The 18354-nt window shown below is 42.7% G+C and overlaps 1 protein-coding gene across 2 annotated transcripts in view; it reads right to left on the bottom strand.

Moving 5' to 3' along the window:
• NME7 (NME/NM23 family member 7) overlaps positions 1-18354 on the bottom strand; it is a 257971-nt gene that overhangs the window by 66704 nt on the left and 172913 nt on the right. Inside the window, exon 11 of one of the 2 annotated variants that reach the window (XM_080823829.1) lies at positions 2897-2958. The exons of the other annotated variant lie outside the window; for it this stretch is intronic. Within the exon in view, the coding sequence (XP_080679955.1) occupies positions 2897-2958 (62 nt within the window). The remainder of the gene's footprint in view (positions 1-2896; positions 2959-18354) is intronic. 2 annotated transcript variants of the gene reach the window in all.

Genomic DNA, 18354 nt, shown 5'->3' with positions numbered 1-18354 from the left:
TCCTCTCACTTTGTTTAACCACAGTGATCTCCTAACAGGCCAGCTTGCTTCCACTGTCAGACATTTATTTGACATCTGATTCACTCTTGGCATCTGTAAATGCCTTAAGGACAAGGGCTGTGACTTTTGTGTATCCAACACACAGAGAATGCTCATGAAAGAGTCACTGAATAACAGTATGAATGATTTCGTGCAGAAGTGAGCGCGTGAATGAAACGGCTACAGGCTCAAACATATGCACGTCATTAACCTGGTTAACGACAGGGTGGGAAAATGAGCCCTCTCGCTTACTAATAATCCAGAGGGCCTTCTGGACATGTTACACTCTTCGGACACGCTTATTCTAAGGAATCCTGAAGCAAATCCTTTTGAAATGAAAGTAATCCTTAATTTATCTATCTTGTGAGTTGATGGTTTTGTATACCAGATTTTCTCAAATTAGGGCACACCCGTTTGAGAACAGAATCAAGAACTCTAAGCACTAATCCCAGAGCTCTGAAAGTGACTTGCTTTGGGATCTTGATCGAGGACAGTCCTACTGTTCCATCATAGACACAGAACACCAGGCAGTGGACATGAAATGAGAGCGGAGCAGTCCACGGGAGATGCCTCAGGCGTGTAAATGCACGCTCATAAATGGCCTTTCCAGCGGGGACAGTAAGACACACAGAAACTCCCCAGAGGGCTCCTGAATCTTCTGGCGGATATCCATCGTGTAGAAAGGACCGACTCATTCTAAACTTTCGCGGTCCCATTATAGTTAACCATCTTTCATCTTATTTGAAGTTCTCTGCTACCTCCTTCTACAACACATGCACTCCTCTACGGCCCTGTAACGCGATCAATCACATTCTCACACAGGATCGTGAGGCAAGACCCTTACTTAAAAAGGAAATAATGAACTCTGTTCACCAAAGTGACGATGTCATCATTATTTTGATTATATATTTTTTACAAGTATACATTTGCGGACAAAAGATGCAAAATACTCAATAAATGAGACTATTCCTTTACCTAGATAAGTTAGATTATGGTTATTGCCCTCAGAAGGGTCTCATTTTCCTTCCTGTTTATTGTAAAAAAATATTTTTTGAGTTTTTTTCCTCATTTTTAGCCTTTAACTGTAAAAAACTCTTCTTCGGGGGTTAGATTCAAAGAGGTAACTTTAAGCCCCTAAAATTCACTCTCCCTTCCTAACAGAACTGCAAACTGCCATCTTGAAACATAATTTACATTGGAAAAAAAATTCCATTTCCTCGTTCTTTTCCAGACTCTGGTCTCTGCTTTTTTCTGCCAAAGCAATATTCAGAACACCTTCCAGAAATCTGGTTTTCTCTTGTACTGCTGGGATGAAGTAGCTGTTTTCTTACCAAACGATAACTCTCAACTTCAGCCTGGGGAGCGGAGCCTCTTAGAAGACCACGGGAAAGGTGACTTCAAACCCCTCGTTCGACAGCGATTTGAGCGACGGCCGGCGTCACCTCCAGCCCCGGCCCTCCGAGCCCCGGCGTCCCCACACGACCGCCGTCCAGGCGCGCCGCAGCCCCTCGTGCCGGCTCAGTGTCTCCGCTCTCGCCCCTGGCGGCGTCACCACCGCCGTGCGTTCAGGCGGGATGAGGCGAGGTCACCGGGAACGAGCCCGACCGGCCCGTCATCGCACACAACCAGCAGGTCACCGCGCGGCTGTTCACGGGCCGGCGGGCGGCCGCAGGCTGCGAGGTGCTGGCGGCGCCCGCGGCGAGGAGACAGTCGCGTCACGCGGGGCGCTCGGACCCAGACGCCGCCGTCTGACGGGACGTCGGGTGAATCCAGTGGGGCTCCGGGCATTGTCAGCGAACGGCGGCCCAACGACAAAGCACAACACACCGGTCCGCGTCGTGTGCCCGAGGCCACGGCGTCGCCTGCGCCACCAGGACAGGGCACGGGGCGGTGCCGGCGAGCGGCCGAGCAAGCCGGCGCCCGTCCCTCAGCGCCGGGAGAGCCCCGCCGGCCCGCGGGACGAGCGCCCCTGAGGGTGTCATTCAAGGGCTCCGGGGGCACGAGGGAGGCGACCCAGGGCAGTTCTTCTGGGTCCCGAGGCCGTCCCTCCGTTCTCCACAGCCCCTGCCTCCCGCGAGCAGCAGCCCCTGGCGGCGGCCCCGACGCTCCCCTCCGGCAGCCCCGCCCCGGGATGAGGCAGTTCCGCGCGGGACGACGGTCGCTCGCGGCGCCTCGCAGCCCCGCCCCAGGCGTTCTTCCGCCTCGGCCCGCGGGCGCATCTACGGGATCGCCGCGGCCGGAGGAGCCGAGACGCGGACCAGCCGCTGAGAGAGAAACCCCGAATCGGGGCGTAGACCCGGGAGACAAGAGGACACGCGTGTCTGCCGCCCCCGCGAGTCCCCACGGGATGTGCCGAGTCCCTCCGGTCGCTGTGACGCTCGACTCGCCGGCGACGCACAGCGGGTGAGGAGCGCGTCCGCCCGCGTCCGCCCGCTCCCTGGACTCGGAACGTGATTCGCTTTCACCGTGACCCGTTCCCGTTCGTCCTGGGAGGACATTCCCCTGTCACTGTGGCCGGGGAGCCCTGAGCCTCCGCAAGAAAAGTCCCTCGGCGAGGTGTTTCCTCGTCTCCGGCTGCAGCTAACCTCCGCGCCGCCAAGGGCACAGCCCCGCGTGCCTTGGGTCGTGGCTGAAACCCTGTTGTAAGGGCACCGGGGAGCACTATCGGCACATGACACGACGTGACACTGATAAAATCCGAAAGACTCCACCAAAAACTACTAGAAGTAATACAGGAATTCAAAATTAGTACTCAGGAACTGGTAACATTTCTATACACTAATCATGAAGTAGTAGAAAAAGAAAGAAAGAAAACAATTACACCAGAAAGAATAAAATACCTTCAAGCATACTTAACCATGGAGTTGAAAGACCTCTCCTCTGGAAACTATAAAACTGATGAGAGAACCTGAAGGTGACCTGGACAAAAGGAAAGACATTCCATGATCATGGATTAGCATTAACACTGTTAAAACGTCCGCACGACCCAAAGCGATCTACGGATTCCACGCAATCCCCCTAAGAATGCCAGCAGCATTTTTCACAGAACCAGAACAAACACCACTAAACTTTGTGTGGAACCACAACAGATCCCAAATAGCCAAGCCAATCTGAGAAAGAACAAAGCTGGAGGTATCAGAATTCCAGACTTCAAGATACACTGGAAAGCTGTAGTCATCAAAACAGTACGGTACCGGCACAAAGATAGGCACAGATCAGTGGAATACAGAGCCCAGACATGAGCCCATGTTCATACGGCCAAGCTACGAGAACTCAGGCAAGAATATACAAACAACAGTCTCTTCAATAAATGGTGTTTAGGAAACTGGCAGCTATAGGTAAAAGAAGGAAACTGGACCACTTTCTAGCACCACAATCAAAAATAAACTCAAAAGTATTAAAGACCTACAGGTGAGACCTGAAACTATAAAAATCCTAGAAGAGAACACAGGCAGTAATTTCTCTGACATTGGTCCTAACATTTTTTAAGATATGTCTCCCAAGCAAGAGAAACAAACATAAACCACTGCCACTACGTCAAAATAAAAAGCTTCTCCACAGCAAGGGAAACCAATAAAATGAAAAGGCCACCTCCTTCACAGCCAAAGACACTTGTAAACAATGTATCTAATAAGGGATCAGTACCCCAAATATATAATGTACACGTTCAACACCCACAAACAATCCAGTTAAAAACTAGGCAAAGGACCTGAACAGACATTTTCCCAAAGAAGACGTCCAGATGTCCAACAGACACGTGAAAAGATACTCAACATCACTCATTATCAGTGAAATGCAAATCAAAAGCCCAATGAGATATCACACTGGTATGAGATATCTTTCTGGTCAGAATAGCCAGAATGAAAAACAAGAAATAACAAGTGTTGGCAAGGATTTGGTGAAAAATGAACCCTCATACGTTGTGGGTGGGAGTATAAATTGGTACAACCACTGTGGAAAACAGCATGGAGGTTCCCCAAAAAATTAAAAATAAAAATGTCATATGACCCAATAATTCCACTACCAAATATTTATCCAAAGAAACAAAAATACTAATTTGAAAAGATATATGCACCCCTATGTTTATTGCACATTAGCTACAAGAGCCAAGACATGGAAACAACTGAAGTGTCCACTGACAGGTGAATGGATAGGGAAGATGTGGTGTACACATACAATGGGATATTGTGCAGCTGTAAAAAGGAATTCGAGCTTGCCATTTGCGATAATATGGATGGACCTAGAAGGTATAATGCTACGTGATATACATCAGTCAAAGACAAATATGATTTCACACATATGTGAAGTTTAAGAAACAAATCAAGTGAATAAACAAAAATATATAGAGAGAAACAAAAAGCCAGACTCTTAAATATAGAATACAAACCAGAGGGGAGGTGGATGGCGGGATGTGGAATAAAGATAAAGGGGATTAAGAGTATACTTAACTTGATGAGCACTAAGAAATGTACAGAATTGTTGAATCGTTATATATACTATATATACTATCGTTATATATACTCTATATACTATATATATAGTGTATATATGTATATATACTATATACACACACATATATATACTATACACCTGAAAAAAAATATATACACACACACTATACACCTGAACTAATATAACATATTAGTTATATGGGTATATTAATATAACTAATATAACACTGTATGTTAATTTTACTTGAATTATAAAAAAAGAAAAAGGAAAATAAAAGACTACTGCTCAGATCTGTCCTGTTCTCTGCTAAATCTTGAATGCCAAGAACAGTACCCAGCACATAACAGGTATTTGTTTAGTATTTACTGAGAATGCAGAAACTCAACTGTGCATGTCTCCTCCTAGAGACAATACACCCATTGGAAATGGGGGCATTCCTTATTCATCTTAGCATCCCTCAGACTATTCAGAGCATCTCACACTGGGAGGAACTTCATATGAGATGTCGGAGGTCGAATCTTCTCTAGACATTTTAGTTTTTTAGTATTCAAAAACTATATATCATGATTTAAGAAATAAGTGTATTCCTAAAAATATGTAAAACATAAAAATATACCAAACAGACAGAATTTTAAAAGGGGTGAAGAAGCAGCCTAGGCAATGTAGGTAAGACACCAACCGGAATCTACACTGGAGAGTCTCAATACACTTAGAAACCGTACACCGAAGCCAGAGTCGTGACCACTTCTCCAGCAGGTGCTTTCACCAGTGGTGACGTGGAAGCTGAGTCTCGTACAAATAACGAAACAGCAGCACAGACAGAAGGCCGGGCTCTAGGGGAGGCTTCCTGGGAACCCACAGCCTGAGAAGCTGAATACTCAACTGCTCTGTAAGTTTGCATATATGCAATATGCTTCTTCCTTACTTCAGAGGTTTCACTGACTCCCCCATATAATGAGTTAATTCATACTAATACCTGAAGGTACATTTTGTAATCAGTTCATCTTAGAGAGTACACCAGAATAAAACAAAAACAAAAAAATAAAAAACAAGATTCAAAGACAAATGTTCTCCAGGTAATTGACTGAGAGGTTTTGTTTTGCTTTGTTTTAATGTGGGTTCTATTTTAGGGAGGGATAAGCATCTGATCATACCTTTTTTTAATTAAAAAAAAAAAACAACATTTCAGGCTAAAACTATACTGTTATGATCTATGCTATAGAACTTTAGTACCCTGACTATTCAAATAATTTCTGTGCAACAAACATCTGAAAATGAACCCAGGTCCTGCCTGTGGGTGCCTCCTGGGCCCACCTCGTTCAGGGTCTCCAACCATTTAAGTGAACATCGTGTTATTCTCATCAGTCACCACAAGTACATGTGGCTTGGCTAAGGAAGCACACCACTCTGTACTTGTATAGGGACACCAAATAAACACACTCTAGTTATATTCCAAGAAGTTTAACCTTGAACTTACTGCCACTCAATATTATCAAAGCACGGACTTAGAACAGTATGTATAAAGGACTGCTTTAAGGAAATACAAACAGGAAACCATAGCCTCAGTGAGTCCGACGGGCAGTGGGAACCGGACAGAGGGTGGAGACTGGACTGCAAGCAGGACTCCAACGCAGTGGGCCCGCGTCATGGCGTGGATATACCTTCTAATGTGGCTGTAACTGGCATCATATCCCATACAAAAATGTCTTTTGAGCAGAGGAAATAGAGGTGAACTATAAAGTGAGAGCCAGTTTCTTCTCTACTCTGCAGTCTAGTAGAAAAAAGCCTTTACCCAATGACAAGTCATGGTGCACCTTGCCTGGATCCTGGCTGATATTTTTAGCTACACATTCCCTCAACCACGTGTCACCAAAATGACTAGGAGGAGGAACACTCAACAGAGGAAAAATTCAGAGACTGTGCCCTCTGCCACAGAATTATTGGATATGGACAGAAACAACATGTTGGGAAGGGAATTCAGGGTAACAATTGTTCAGGCAATGCCTAGGTTGGAGAATACCATTAATGACAACATAGAATCTCTAAGGGCAGAAGTGAGAGCTGATCTGGCAGAAGTTAAAAATGCTGTCAATGAGATCCAATCTACTCTAAATACTCTAAAGCTAGGGTAACCAAGGCAGAAGATGGAATTAGTGATCTAGAAGCAAAATGACAGAAAAGAAGAATCAGGAGGCCTGGGACAAGTAGCTTAGAATCCATGAAAACAGAATTAGGGAAGTAAATGACGTCTTGAAACATTCCAACCTCAGAATTATTGGGATCCCAGAGGGGGTGGAGAAAGAGAGATGACTAGAAGATACAACTGGACAAATTCTAGATGAAAATTTCCCTAATCTGGGGAATCGAACAAGTGTTCATGTCCTAGAGGCAGAAAGGACACCCCCCATGATCAGCGAGTCTAGAAAGACATCCAGACACTTAATTGTGAAATTCATGAATCATAATTTCAGACAAGAGGTCTTAAGAGCAGCTGGGGGAAGAGATCCCTTACATACAGAGGAAGGACCAGCAGAATAACAGCATATCTGTCCACAGAAACCTGGCAAGCCTGAAAGGACTGGCAAGACATATTCAGGGCACTAAAGGAGAAGAACATGCAGCCAAGAATACTTTATCCAGCAAGGCTGACATTCAAAATGGATGGAGACATAAAGAGGTTCCAAGACCAGCATTGTTTAAATGGGTGTGTGACTACTAAGCAAGCCTAAATGCTCCTATAAAAAGGCACAGGGTTGCAGACTGGATAAAACGACAGGACCCATCCATATGCTGTCTATAAGAGACACATTTGGAACCTAAGGATACATACAGACTGAAAGTGAAGGGACGGAGAACCATCTTTCATGCCAACAGGCCTCAAAAGAAAGCTAGGGTAGCAATTCTCATATCAAATAAATTAGATTTTAAACTAAAGACTATAGTCAGAGATAAAGAAGGACACTACATCATTCTAAAAGGGTCTATCCACCAGGAAGCTCTAAAAATTGTACATATTTATGCCCCCAATATGGGAACAGCCAACTACATAAGCCAAATGATAATCAAGATAAAGATTCATATTTATATGAACACATTAATTGTAGGAGATCTTTTTTTTAAGATTTTATTTATTTGTGTGTGAGAGAGAGAAAGAGAGAGCGTGCGCACAGGCAGACAGAGTGGCAGGCAGAGGCAGAGGGAGAAGCAGGCTCCCTGCCGAGCAAGGAGCCCGATGTGGGACTCGATCCCAGAACGCTGGGATCATGACCTGAGCCAAAGGCAGCCGCCCAACCAACTGAGCCACCCAGGCATCCCGATTGTAGGGGATCAGTAATAGATCATTCAAGCAGAACATCAATAAAGAAACAAGAGCACTGAATGACACATTGGACCAGATGGACCTCATGGATATATACAGAACCTTCCACCCTAAAACAACAGAATACTCATTCTTCTCGAGCACACATGGAACTTTCTCCAGAACAGACCACATACTGGGTCACAAATCAGGTCTCAACCGATACCAACAGATTGAGATTATTCCCCGCATATTCTCAGACCACAATGCTTTGAAACTGGAACTCAACCACAAGGAAAAGTTTGGAAGGAATTCAAACATTTGGAAGTTAAAGACCATCCCGCTCAAGAATGTTTACATCAAACAGGAAATCAAAGAAGAACTTAAACAATTCATGGAAACCAATGAGAATGAAGACACTTCGGTCCAAAACCTATGGGATAAGGCAAAGGCAGTCCTAAGGGGAAAATGCATAGGCATCCAAGCCTCCCTCAAAAAGTTGAAAAAATCTTGAATACATCAACTCTCTTTACACCTTAAAGAACTGGAAAATCAACAACAAATTAAGAAACCCCATGCACGAGAAGGGAAATAATCAAGATTAGAGCAGAGATCAATGAGTTAGAAACTAGAGATACAGTAGAACACATCAACGAAACTAGAAGCTGGTCTTTGAAAGAATCAATAGGATCAATAAGCCACTGGCCAAACGAATCCAAAAGAAAAGAGAGAGGACCCAAATTAATAAAACGATGAATGAGGGGTGCCTGGGTGGCTCAGTGGGTTAAAGCCTCTGCCTTCGGCTCAGGTCATGATCTCAGGGTCCTGGGATCGAGCCCCGAGTTGGGCTCTCTGCTCAGCAGGGAGCCTGCTTCCCCCTCTCTCTCTGCCTGCCTCTCTGCCTACTTGTGATTTCTGTCTGTCAAATAAATAAATAAAACCTTTAAAAAAAATAAAACGATGAATGAAAGGGGAGAGATCACGACTAACACCAAGCAAATAGAAACAATCATCAGAAATTATTATCAACAGTTATATGCCAATAAGTTAAGGAACCTAGAAGAAATGGATGCATTCCTGGAAACCTATAAACTCTCAAGACTGAAACAGAAAGAAACTGACAACCTGAATAGACCAATATCCAATAATGAGATTGAAGCAGTGATCAAAAACCTCCCAAAAAACAAGAGTGCAGGACCTGACAGATTCCCTGGGGAATTCTACCAAACATTCTAAGAAGAAATAATACCTATTCTCCTGAAGCTATTTCAAAAAATAGAAACAGAAGGAAAACTTCCAGATTCTTTCTATGAAACCAGCATTACCCTGATCCCCAAACCAAGCAAAGACCCCACCAAAAAGGAGAATTTCAAACCAATATCCCTGATGAATATGGATGCCAAGATTCTCAACAAGATTCTAGCTAATAGGATCCAACAGTACACTAAAAAGATTATCCACCATGACCAGGTGGGATTTATCCATGGGACACAAGGGTGGCTCAACATTCGCAAATCAATCAATGTGATAGAACAAATCAACAAGAGAAGAAAAAGAACCACCTGGTCCTCTCAATTGATGCAGAAAAAGCATATGACAAAATACAGCATCCGTTCCTGATGAAAATACTTCCAAGTGTAGGGATAGAGGGAACATTCCTCAACTTTACAATACCTATCTATGAAAAACCCACAGCAAATTTTCAATGGGGAAAAGCTGACAGCCTTCCCTTTGAGATCAGGAACACGACAAGGATGCCCACTCTCACCACATTGTTGTTCAACATAATACTAGAAGTCCTAGCAACAGCAATCAGAAAACAAAAAGAAATAAAAGGTATTCAAACTGGCAAAGAAGAAGTCAAACTCTCTTCGCAGATGACTTGATCCTTTAAATGGAAAACCCAGAAGACTCCACCCCCGAACTACTAGAACTCATACAGCAATTCAGTAATGTGGCAGGATGCAAAGTCAATGCACAGAAATCAGTTGCTTTCTTGTACACTAACAATGAAAACACAGAAAGGGAAATTAGAGAATTGATTCCATTTACTATAGCACCAAGAACCATAAGATACCTGGGAATAAACCTAACCAAAGAGGTAAAGGATCTATACTTGGGGAACTACAGAACACTCATGAAAGAAATCGAAGAAGACACAGAAAGATGGAAGACCATTCCATGCTCATGGATCGGAAGAATAAACATTGTTAACATGTCTATGCTGCCTAGAGCCATCTATAGTTTCAATGCCATCCCGATCAAAATTCCACCAGCATTTTTCAGAGTGCTGGAATAAACAATCCTAAAATTTGTATAGAACCAGAAAAGACCTCGAGTTACTACGGAAATGTTGAAAAAGAAAAACAAAACTGGGGGCATCACATTACCTGATTTCAAGCTTTATTACAAAGCTGGGATCACCACGACAGCATGTTACTGGCAAAAAACCAGACACATAGACCAGTGGAACAGAGCAGAGAGCCCGGATATGGACCCTCAACTCTATGGTCAAATAATCTTTGACAAAGCAGGAAAAAATATCCAGTGGAAAAAAGACAGTCTCTTTAATAAATGGTGCTGGGAAAATTGAACAGCTATGTATAGAAGAACGAAACTCAACCATTCTCTTACATCATACACAAAGATAAACTCGAAATGGATAAAAGGCCTCAATGCGAGGCAGGAATCTATCAAAATCCTAGAGGAGACCATGGGCAGTGACCTCTTCGACATTAGCCACAGCACCTTCTTTCAAGACAGGCAAAGGCAAAGGAAACAAAAGTGAAAATGAACTTTTGGGACTTCATCAAGAACAAAAGCTTATGCACAGCAAAGGAAACAGTCAACCCACGGAATGGGAGAAGACACTCACAAATGACAGTACAGACAAAGGGCTGTTATCCAAGATCTATAAAGAACTCCACAAACTCAACACTCAAAAAACAGATAATCACGTCAAAAAATGGGCAGAAGACATAAACAGACACTTCTCCAAAGAAGACATACAAATGACTGACACACAAAAAATGTTCATCATCACTAGCCATCAGGGAGATTCAAATCAAAACCACATTGAGATACCACCTAACACCAGTTAGAATGGCCAAAATTAACAAGACAGAAAACAATGTGTGTTGGAGAGGATGTGGAGAAAGGGGAACCCTCTTACACTGTTGGTGGGAATGCAAGCTGGTGCAGCCACTTTGGAAAACAGTGTGGAGATTCCTCAAGAAATTAAAAATAGAGCTACCCTATGACCCTGCAATTGCACTACTGGGTATTTACCCCCAAAGACACAGATGTAGTGAAAAGAGGGGCCATCTGTGCCCCAATGTTCATAGCAGCAATGGCCACAATCACCAGAATGTGGAAAGAGCCAGGATGCCCTTCAACAGACGAATGGATGAAGGAGATATGGTCCATATATACAATGGAGTATTATGCCTCCATCAGAAAGGGTGAACACCCAACTTTTGTATCAACACGGACGGGACCGGAGGAGATTATGCCGAGTGAAATACGTCAAGCAGAGAGAGTCAGTTATCACATGGCTTCACTTACTTGTGGAGCATAAGGAATAACACGGAGGACCTTAGGAGAAGGAAAGGAAAAGTGAATTGGGGGAAATCGGAGGGGGAGATGAAGCATGAGAGACTGTGGACTCTGAGAAACAAACCAAAGGGTTTGGGAGGGGAGGGGGGTGGTAGGTTGGGTGAGCCTGGTGGTGGGTATTAAGGAGGGCACGGATTGCATGGAGCACTGGGTGTGGTGCATAAACAATGAATCTTGGAACACTGAAAAAATAAAATTAGAAAAAAAAGGGAAAAAAGAAAGGAAAAATTAAGAAAAAAAAAGACAACACATTCTTTTTTTTAGAACTCTAGCCCTGTATTGCAACAAGACGTGGGATCAAATCTTTCTGATTTCTCATGAAACTGCCACCCTCTGGGATGGTATCATCAGCTTCTTGCAAAGAATCCCTAGGAAACTTACTGCCACTGAAGACTGAGTGCTAGATCACTTAGTCCTTCTTTGGGGAGCCACGAAGGACCTTCCTCTTCGGTATCAGAAAAAGTTAGGATTTTTTATGAGCAATTAGTTGATCTCATGGACACCATCAGTCATATAATCTGATTCGGTGGATCCCCCAAAACTAAGAGCCACAGAGTGGCCTCCCAGTAATAAAAATATAGGATTTCATGACACACATTTTCTCACTTCTAGTCTCCTTTGCTCTCTGTCTTGATTTTCTCATTCACTTGATTTATCTTATTATGTTGCATGTTTCTCAATTGCCTTAAATTCTAACTAAAAAAGAAATTTAATATAAATAAATGACTATGTTAATAGCAATGTTAAAAGCTTTTAAAAATATACACAGTTAACTTATAGTACAGTTATATATATTGACAGATATTTTAACTGTTACAGTGATATGTAACTGCAAACTTGTTGCATGCACTCTTAAAAATCATAAACATGCCGTTCTATGTGCTAAATATCTTACCTTGTGAAAGACTTTTTTTCTTTTGTAAAGATTTTACTGACTGACTGACTGACTTATTCAGAGTGTGTGAGCAGAGGAGGGGCAGGAAGAGGGAAGAGACTCTCAACCAGATGCCCCACTGAGCGAGGAGCCTGACTCAGGGCTCGATCTCATGACCCCAAGATCATGACCTGCGCCAAAACCAAGAGTTGGAGGATTAACCAACTGAGCATCCAGGCACCCCCAGATTTATATTCTTTTATAGAACTATTTAAACTCATCAAATACTTGTATAGCCATTTGATTTATTTCATACACTATACCAAAAGGATTCCTGTATTTAAATCAGTGCTATGATACAGAGACTCATCTAATTCAGCCTCTTCTAAAATATAATCATATATATATTTAATTCTGCTTTTAAAACACGATAAATAGCTAGCTTTGCAATATAACAAATTAACACGCTGCCAAGATTTGCTCATCTACGCTCCTTATGCTAATAGGAACAGTTAACTAGCTTTGCTTTTCCTGTATTTTCCTTGGTTGTCTTGACTCAGAGTATACACAGTGTTTTTACCAAATAAAATTCTCTGCAGGAGGGAAATAAAAGATAAATGGTTTGGGAAACAGCCATTCATTCTCAGTTAAATTTCACGTGTGACCTGTTTTATGTATTGCGTGTACAACCCAGTATCTCCAATGTGGTAAGATGACAACAGAACGAGCAGTGGACCCCGGCAAGTCCCGGTGATAAATGCTTATCATTGTGATGCCTCCTGTTACTATCTCCTCGGGTTAATTAGTTCCCAGATATTACGTAACTCTTTTGTGTATTCATGCACTTCAGAAACCAACATAAGTCTTGCTATTCAGACAAAATATTTTACAAAGGAAACTGTGTCATTGTTTAGGTCGAAGCCTGTTAAACTACGATTGTAGTTCAGAAAGCACAGAACAAATTACAAACGAATTAACCCTTTTATCTTCTGACCCAGCAACTCTACCTGTAAGAATGTATTCTAAGGTCATAATAAAAAGCTTGCACAAAGATTTATTTATAAATCTGGTCTCGGCAATGTCTTTGACATAAAAGTTTTTATTTATTTATTTATTCTCTATTGTGTCACAGTAGCCACCATACAGCACGTCATTAGCTTTTGGTGCAGTGTCCCTGATTCTTCGTTTGTGTGTAACACCCAGTGCTCCTTGCAACAGACGTAAAAATACTGTCAGATATCAACAGCGGTGGAATGGTTCCCTGATCGTGCGCCGGAACACCACGCGGCTCTTAGCCACTATGCGAGGCAGCTGCCCTTACCAGGGAGAGAGGGAACGTAAAACAATTGCAGGCTGGCAGACTCAGGCCTAATGACACTTGGTACTTAACATTTCACAGGAAGGAAGTAGACTGTTTCTACCAAAATAACCAGAAAAGGGCGCCTGGGTGGCTCAGATGGTTAAGCGTCTGCCTTGGGCTGAGATCATGATTCCAGGGTCCTGGAATCGAGTCCCGTATCAGGTTCCCCGCTCAGTGGGGAGCCTGGCTCTAACTCTGCCTCTGCCTCTCTCTCTGTCTTTCATGAGTAAGTAAATAAATAAAATCTTAAAAAAAGAAAACAGGGAAGCAAGTTCCATTTGCATACTCTAGTAGCTAACGATCAAAGCTTGAAGCGCAAACTCCTAGGTTACCGTCAGTGCGCTCTCAGTTTGGGGGAGCAAGGCGATGAACAGTGACCTCTGCTATCGGCACGTGGAGTTCTTGGTTGCCATCGAAGTCTTTGGGACTCAGATTCATTGCTTGTTGGTAATTTTTTTTTTTTAAGATTTTATTTATTTGTCAGAGAGAGTGAAAGCGTGCACAAGGAGGCAGAGAGGCAGGCAGAGGCAGAGAGAGAAGCAGGCTCCCTGAGCAGGGAGCCTGATGCTGGACTCAATCCCAGGACCCTGGGATGGTGACCTAAGCCAAAGGCAGGGGGTTAACCAACTGAGCCGCCCAGACATCCCACTTGTTGGTAATTCTTAATGTACCACTTTTGAATTCCATTAAAAAAAAGAGGAAGGAAAGATTTGATTGGGTTTACAGTAAGTATATGCATAATTCTTGCCCCTAAAATGTGATACCGGCAGAATTTGAGTTTATCTGGAAAACCACACCTGTGTTCCTCAAAGCTACAATGGATAAATCTAAGGAATGGATAATTCAGATGACTGGAAATGTGTTATAAAAGCTTTTGCTTTGGAGCCCAAATCTAATGAAGCCAGAATAGGAGCTACTTGTATGTAATCTCCTTCAGCCTGGTATCTATTGAAATGGATAAGTTAAAGTTCATTACTATAGATCAGACAGACAAGTCAGGAAAAAAGAGTAAAAGACAACCCACATCTTCAGTTATTCACAGAAATTGACTTAAATCTATGTTCACTTCTTACTGCAGTTTTCATATTGCAGACAAATGAAGCATTTAACAAAATTTAAATCTTTCGCCCCCCCCTTTTTTTTAAACCAACAGCATCACCAACAGGCATCTGCTGAAAGTCTGCCAGAGACAGGGCGCCGGAGGTGTGGCCTGCGGACCAGCTGTGTGCCACCGCCTGAGAGTCTGTCCGCGAGGTGGCCTTTCCGGCCCCACCCAGACCGAATGAATGACAATCTGCAATTAACAAGATCCTGAGGGTTTCCTACCCAGGCTGAGGAAGCACTCTGTGTTCGAGCATTTTTCTGGTTCTGGAGACACCAACGAGGCGTAACACAGGTCCTCTAACTGGAGTATCTAGACCAGGAGGTGAGGAACATCCATCAAAGATAAACTATACACGGAGCACAGGCCAAGTGACAGGTGGTAAGTGACGGGTGATAAGTGACGGGTGATAAGACAATGGTATGATCGTTCAAATGAAGGCAAAAATTACTCGAAGTTGGGGCAGGCGGTGGTGACGGACAGGAATGACCATGCCTGGAGGAAAGAGGAGAGTACGGTACCCTCAACTCTCCTTTGCATAAATGTACTCTGTAGCGGTTTTGTAAATTCCACATGCCCGGAGATCTGAGAAATGAGTAAGGTTAAGAGGACCTACTGAGCCTCACCAACTCAGTTATATTGCCCTGAAGAGAGTCAGGTAGCAAAGCTTCAGAAAGACAATAGAGTAAGGCATTGTAAGAGGTCACATGCTTCATTCCGAAATGTACAGCCTTCTGGGAGGTAGGGCAAGCTGTTTTACCCATTTATACATATTTCACTTTCCACATTAAATGTGTTAAATTTAGGTTTAACTTAAAATGTAGGGAAACCTCTTTTTTGTGTGTTTTTTAGTTAAGTTCAATTAGCCAACATGTAGTACATCATTAGTTTCAGATGTAGAGTTCAATAATTCATTAGTTGCATGAACGCCCTCCTTAATGCCCGTCACCCAGTTACCCCATCCCTCTACCCACCTCCCCTCCAGTAACCCTCGGTTTCTTTACCATAGTTAAGAGTCTCTCATGTTTGTCTCCCTCTCTGGTTTCTTCCCATTCAGTTTTCCCTCCCTTCCCCTATGGTCCTCTACACTGTTTCTCATATTCCTCATAGGAGTGAAACCATATGATAATTGTCTTTCTCTGGTTGACTTATTTTACTCAGCAAAATACCATCCAATTCCATGCATTTCAGATGTAAATGGAAAGATTTCATCCTTTCGGAAGGCTGAGTAATATTCCATGGTATGTATATTCATACCGCATCTCCCCTATCCATTCATCTGTCTCATCTCTTCCCACAGTTTGGCTATTGTGGACGTTGCTGCTATAAACATTCGAGTGCACGTGCCCCTTCGGATCACTACATTTGTATCTTTAGGGTAAATACCCAGTAGTGAGATTGCTGGGTCATTGGGCAGCTCTATTTTCAACTTCTTGAGGAACCTTCTTTCTGGGGAAACCTCTTTTTTGAAGGACTAATGAAAGAAGCCCTATGGGAAAGTACAGAATTCTTTTAACAATAGTCAGTTCCTAAATTATTTGTACTGTGGGGTAACATTTTCATTATATCTTAATTAAGTCTTTTCAAAAGAATCATGCCTGTACTTACTACAGAGAAGCAAGGATTACAGATTTGCTATCTTGTCACCCATCAAAAATCCATACACGTAGGTGCAAGAGTGGCACTTGTCACATGGTTATGTTTAAGGGCCCCCAAAGTCCCTCTCTTTGGCCTTGCAAGTGGTAGGACTGTCTCACCGAGATATAAATAAAACGCCTTACTAACAACATCCTGAGAACACTGTGGCTCGTACTGTTCATGCCAACTGTAACTGATCCTGGGCTCAGACCTGGCCCTGGTGTCAGTGGCTTTTACCTACGGACAGACTGCTAAGGTGGCAGGCTATTTCTTGTCCAAAAATGGTAATTTCCCAGGGTCCCAAGAAGGTTTAAAAATATTTTCTTTCTATCTCAACACAAAGCCTACTGTCTTTAAGTAATACCACTAGGGGCTGACATTTGAGACTGACAAGCAGCCCATGTGCATTAGGGAGATAAGGCCTGGCACATGCTGCTACCTCCTGGGATTTTCAAATGCTAGTGGCTCCAGCTGCTGGCTGCGCCCTACCCCCAGCGTGCACTGCTTCGGGGAGCTCTAGCCCCTCCTTCTGACTGTGATAAGGACATGTCTGATTGGAATAAGATGATTTTTGAAGATATTCAGAACAAGTGACTTCCTCTATGAATAAAAGGAAAATGGGAAAAGAAAAAAAAAGAGGTAAAATATTAAGCTAAGAGATCTTCAAGTGTCATCTGGTAGAGAACAGTTAATGCAGTCAAGGAGAAGCAAAACAAAATCATGAGGGAGGATTTTTTTTTTTTTAATAAAATGAAAATAAATGAGAGAAAAAGAAGAGACTGAAAGGGAAAACTTTTGTGAAAGTCATTCAGATAAACATACTGGAAAAGGGTAAAGCAAAAACACTGCTGATAGAAGGAATGGGAAAATGAAATCCAATTAAATGTCAAAAGTACACACAGACATCCCTTCCCCACCCCCCCAAAAAAACAAAAGGAAAAGGAAAAGGTTCATTATGGAAGAAAAAAGATAGTCATCAAAAGTTTCCAATCCCTGTGGGACCAAGTTGGCACACACGGAATAAAAGGCAAGGGACGAGAAGCTGGGGGGTGGGAGTAGAGAGGGGTACAGAGTACTCAGCCCTAGTAAGATGCTAAGGCCAGAGTGAGCAAAGCCAAAAACCTTGCAGGGAAAACAAAATTCAAAATACTAGGAGAGTCAGGAAAAGTGCCAAATCCAAAAAGGCACACAGGCAAATGTATTTTAAAATGTTCATATTCCATGGGTGACAGTTTCATGATGGGTTATTGAAATGAACTGGGATGTCATGTAACTAACCTTTTGAGACCTATGCCTAGAATGTCACTTACTCTCAACTTCGAAATATTTTTATTGGTACTATTATCACAGACAGCAACTGGAGAGAAGAGACCAGAGCACACCCAACAGAACCATTATATTCTTAGGTGCATTGTGTGCATTCAAAGCATGTTTCTTGCATGATATGCAATTACGACTTGAGGAAATAATACTATTGAGATTCTGAATCATTAAAAAAATTCAAAATGGAACCAGGCTTAACAAAGAGCCCTTGAAATAATAAAATGTGGCTTCCTAAACAAACCAAGTGGAGTGGTCAGAGAACAGAAAGCGGTGAGGAGATCTGTTCAGAGTTGATGTAAGCTGAGTGAGCGACCCCGGAGAAATCTCTGCGTATGCCCACACCTCAGCTTCCTTACATGAGAAAGACAAAACAGCAGTGTCAGTAGATAACGGTACCTACATCTCACTAATTTATTGTTAGAAGCAAGTAAGGGGCTGTATATTTGCTTTACAAATTGAAAAAAATACTTGGGAAAAATAGGTAACTTCTCAAAATAAAAAATATGACTAATATTTAGAAAAACTCTGGCTTATGTAATACCTGGAATTCATATTCATATTCATGCTCACACTGAAGCATGTAATTCTGGATGAATCATTATTTCTCATGTCTGCTGAGCTCCAGCATCATGACTATAAAATGACATAGGACT

Source organism: Martes martes (assembly GCF_963455335.1).
Source record: "Martes martes genome assembly, chromosome: 15".
Lineage (NCBI taxonomy): Eukaryota > Metazoa > Chordata > Mammalia > Carnivora > Mustelidae > Martes > Martes martes.
The sequence above is the reverse complement of the archived record's forward strand: the minus strand, read 5'-3'. Positions and strand labels throughout refer to the sequence as shown.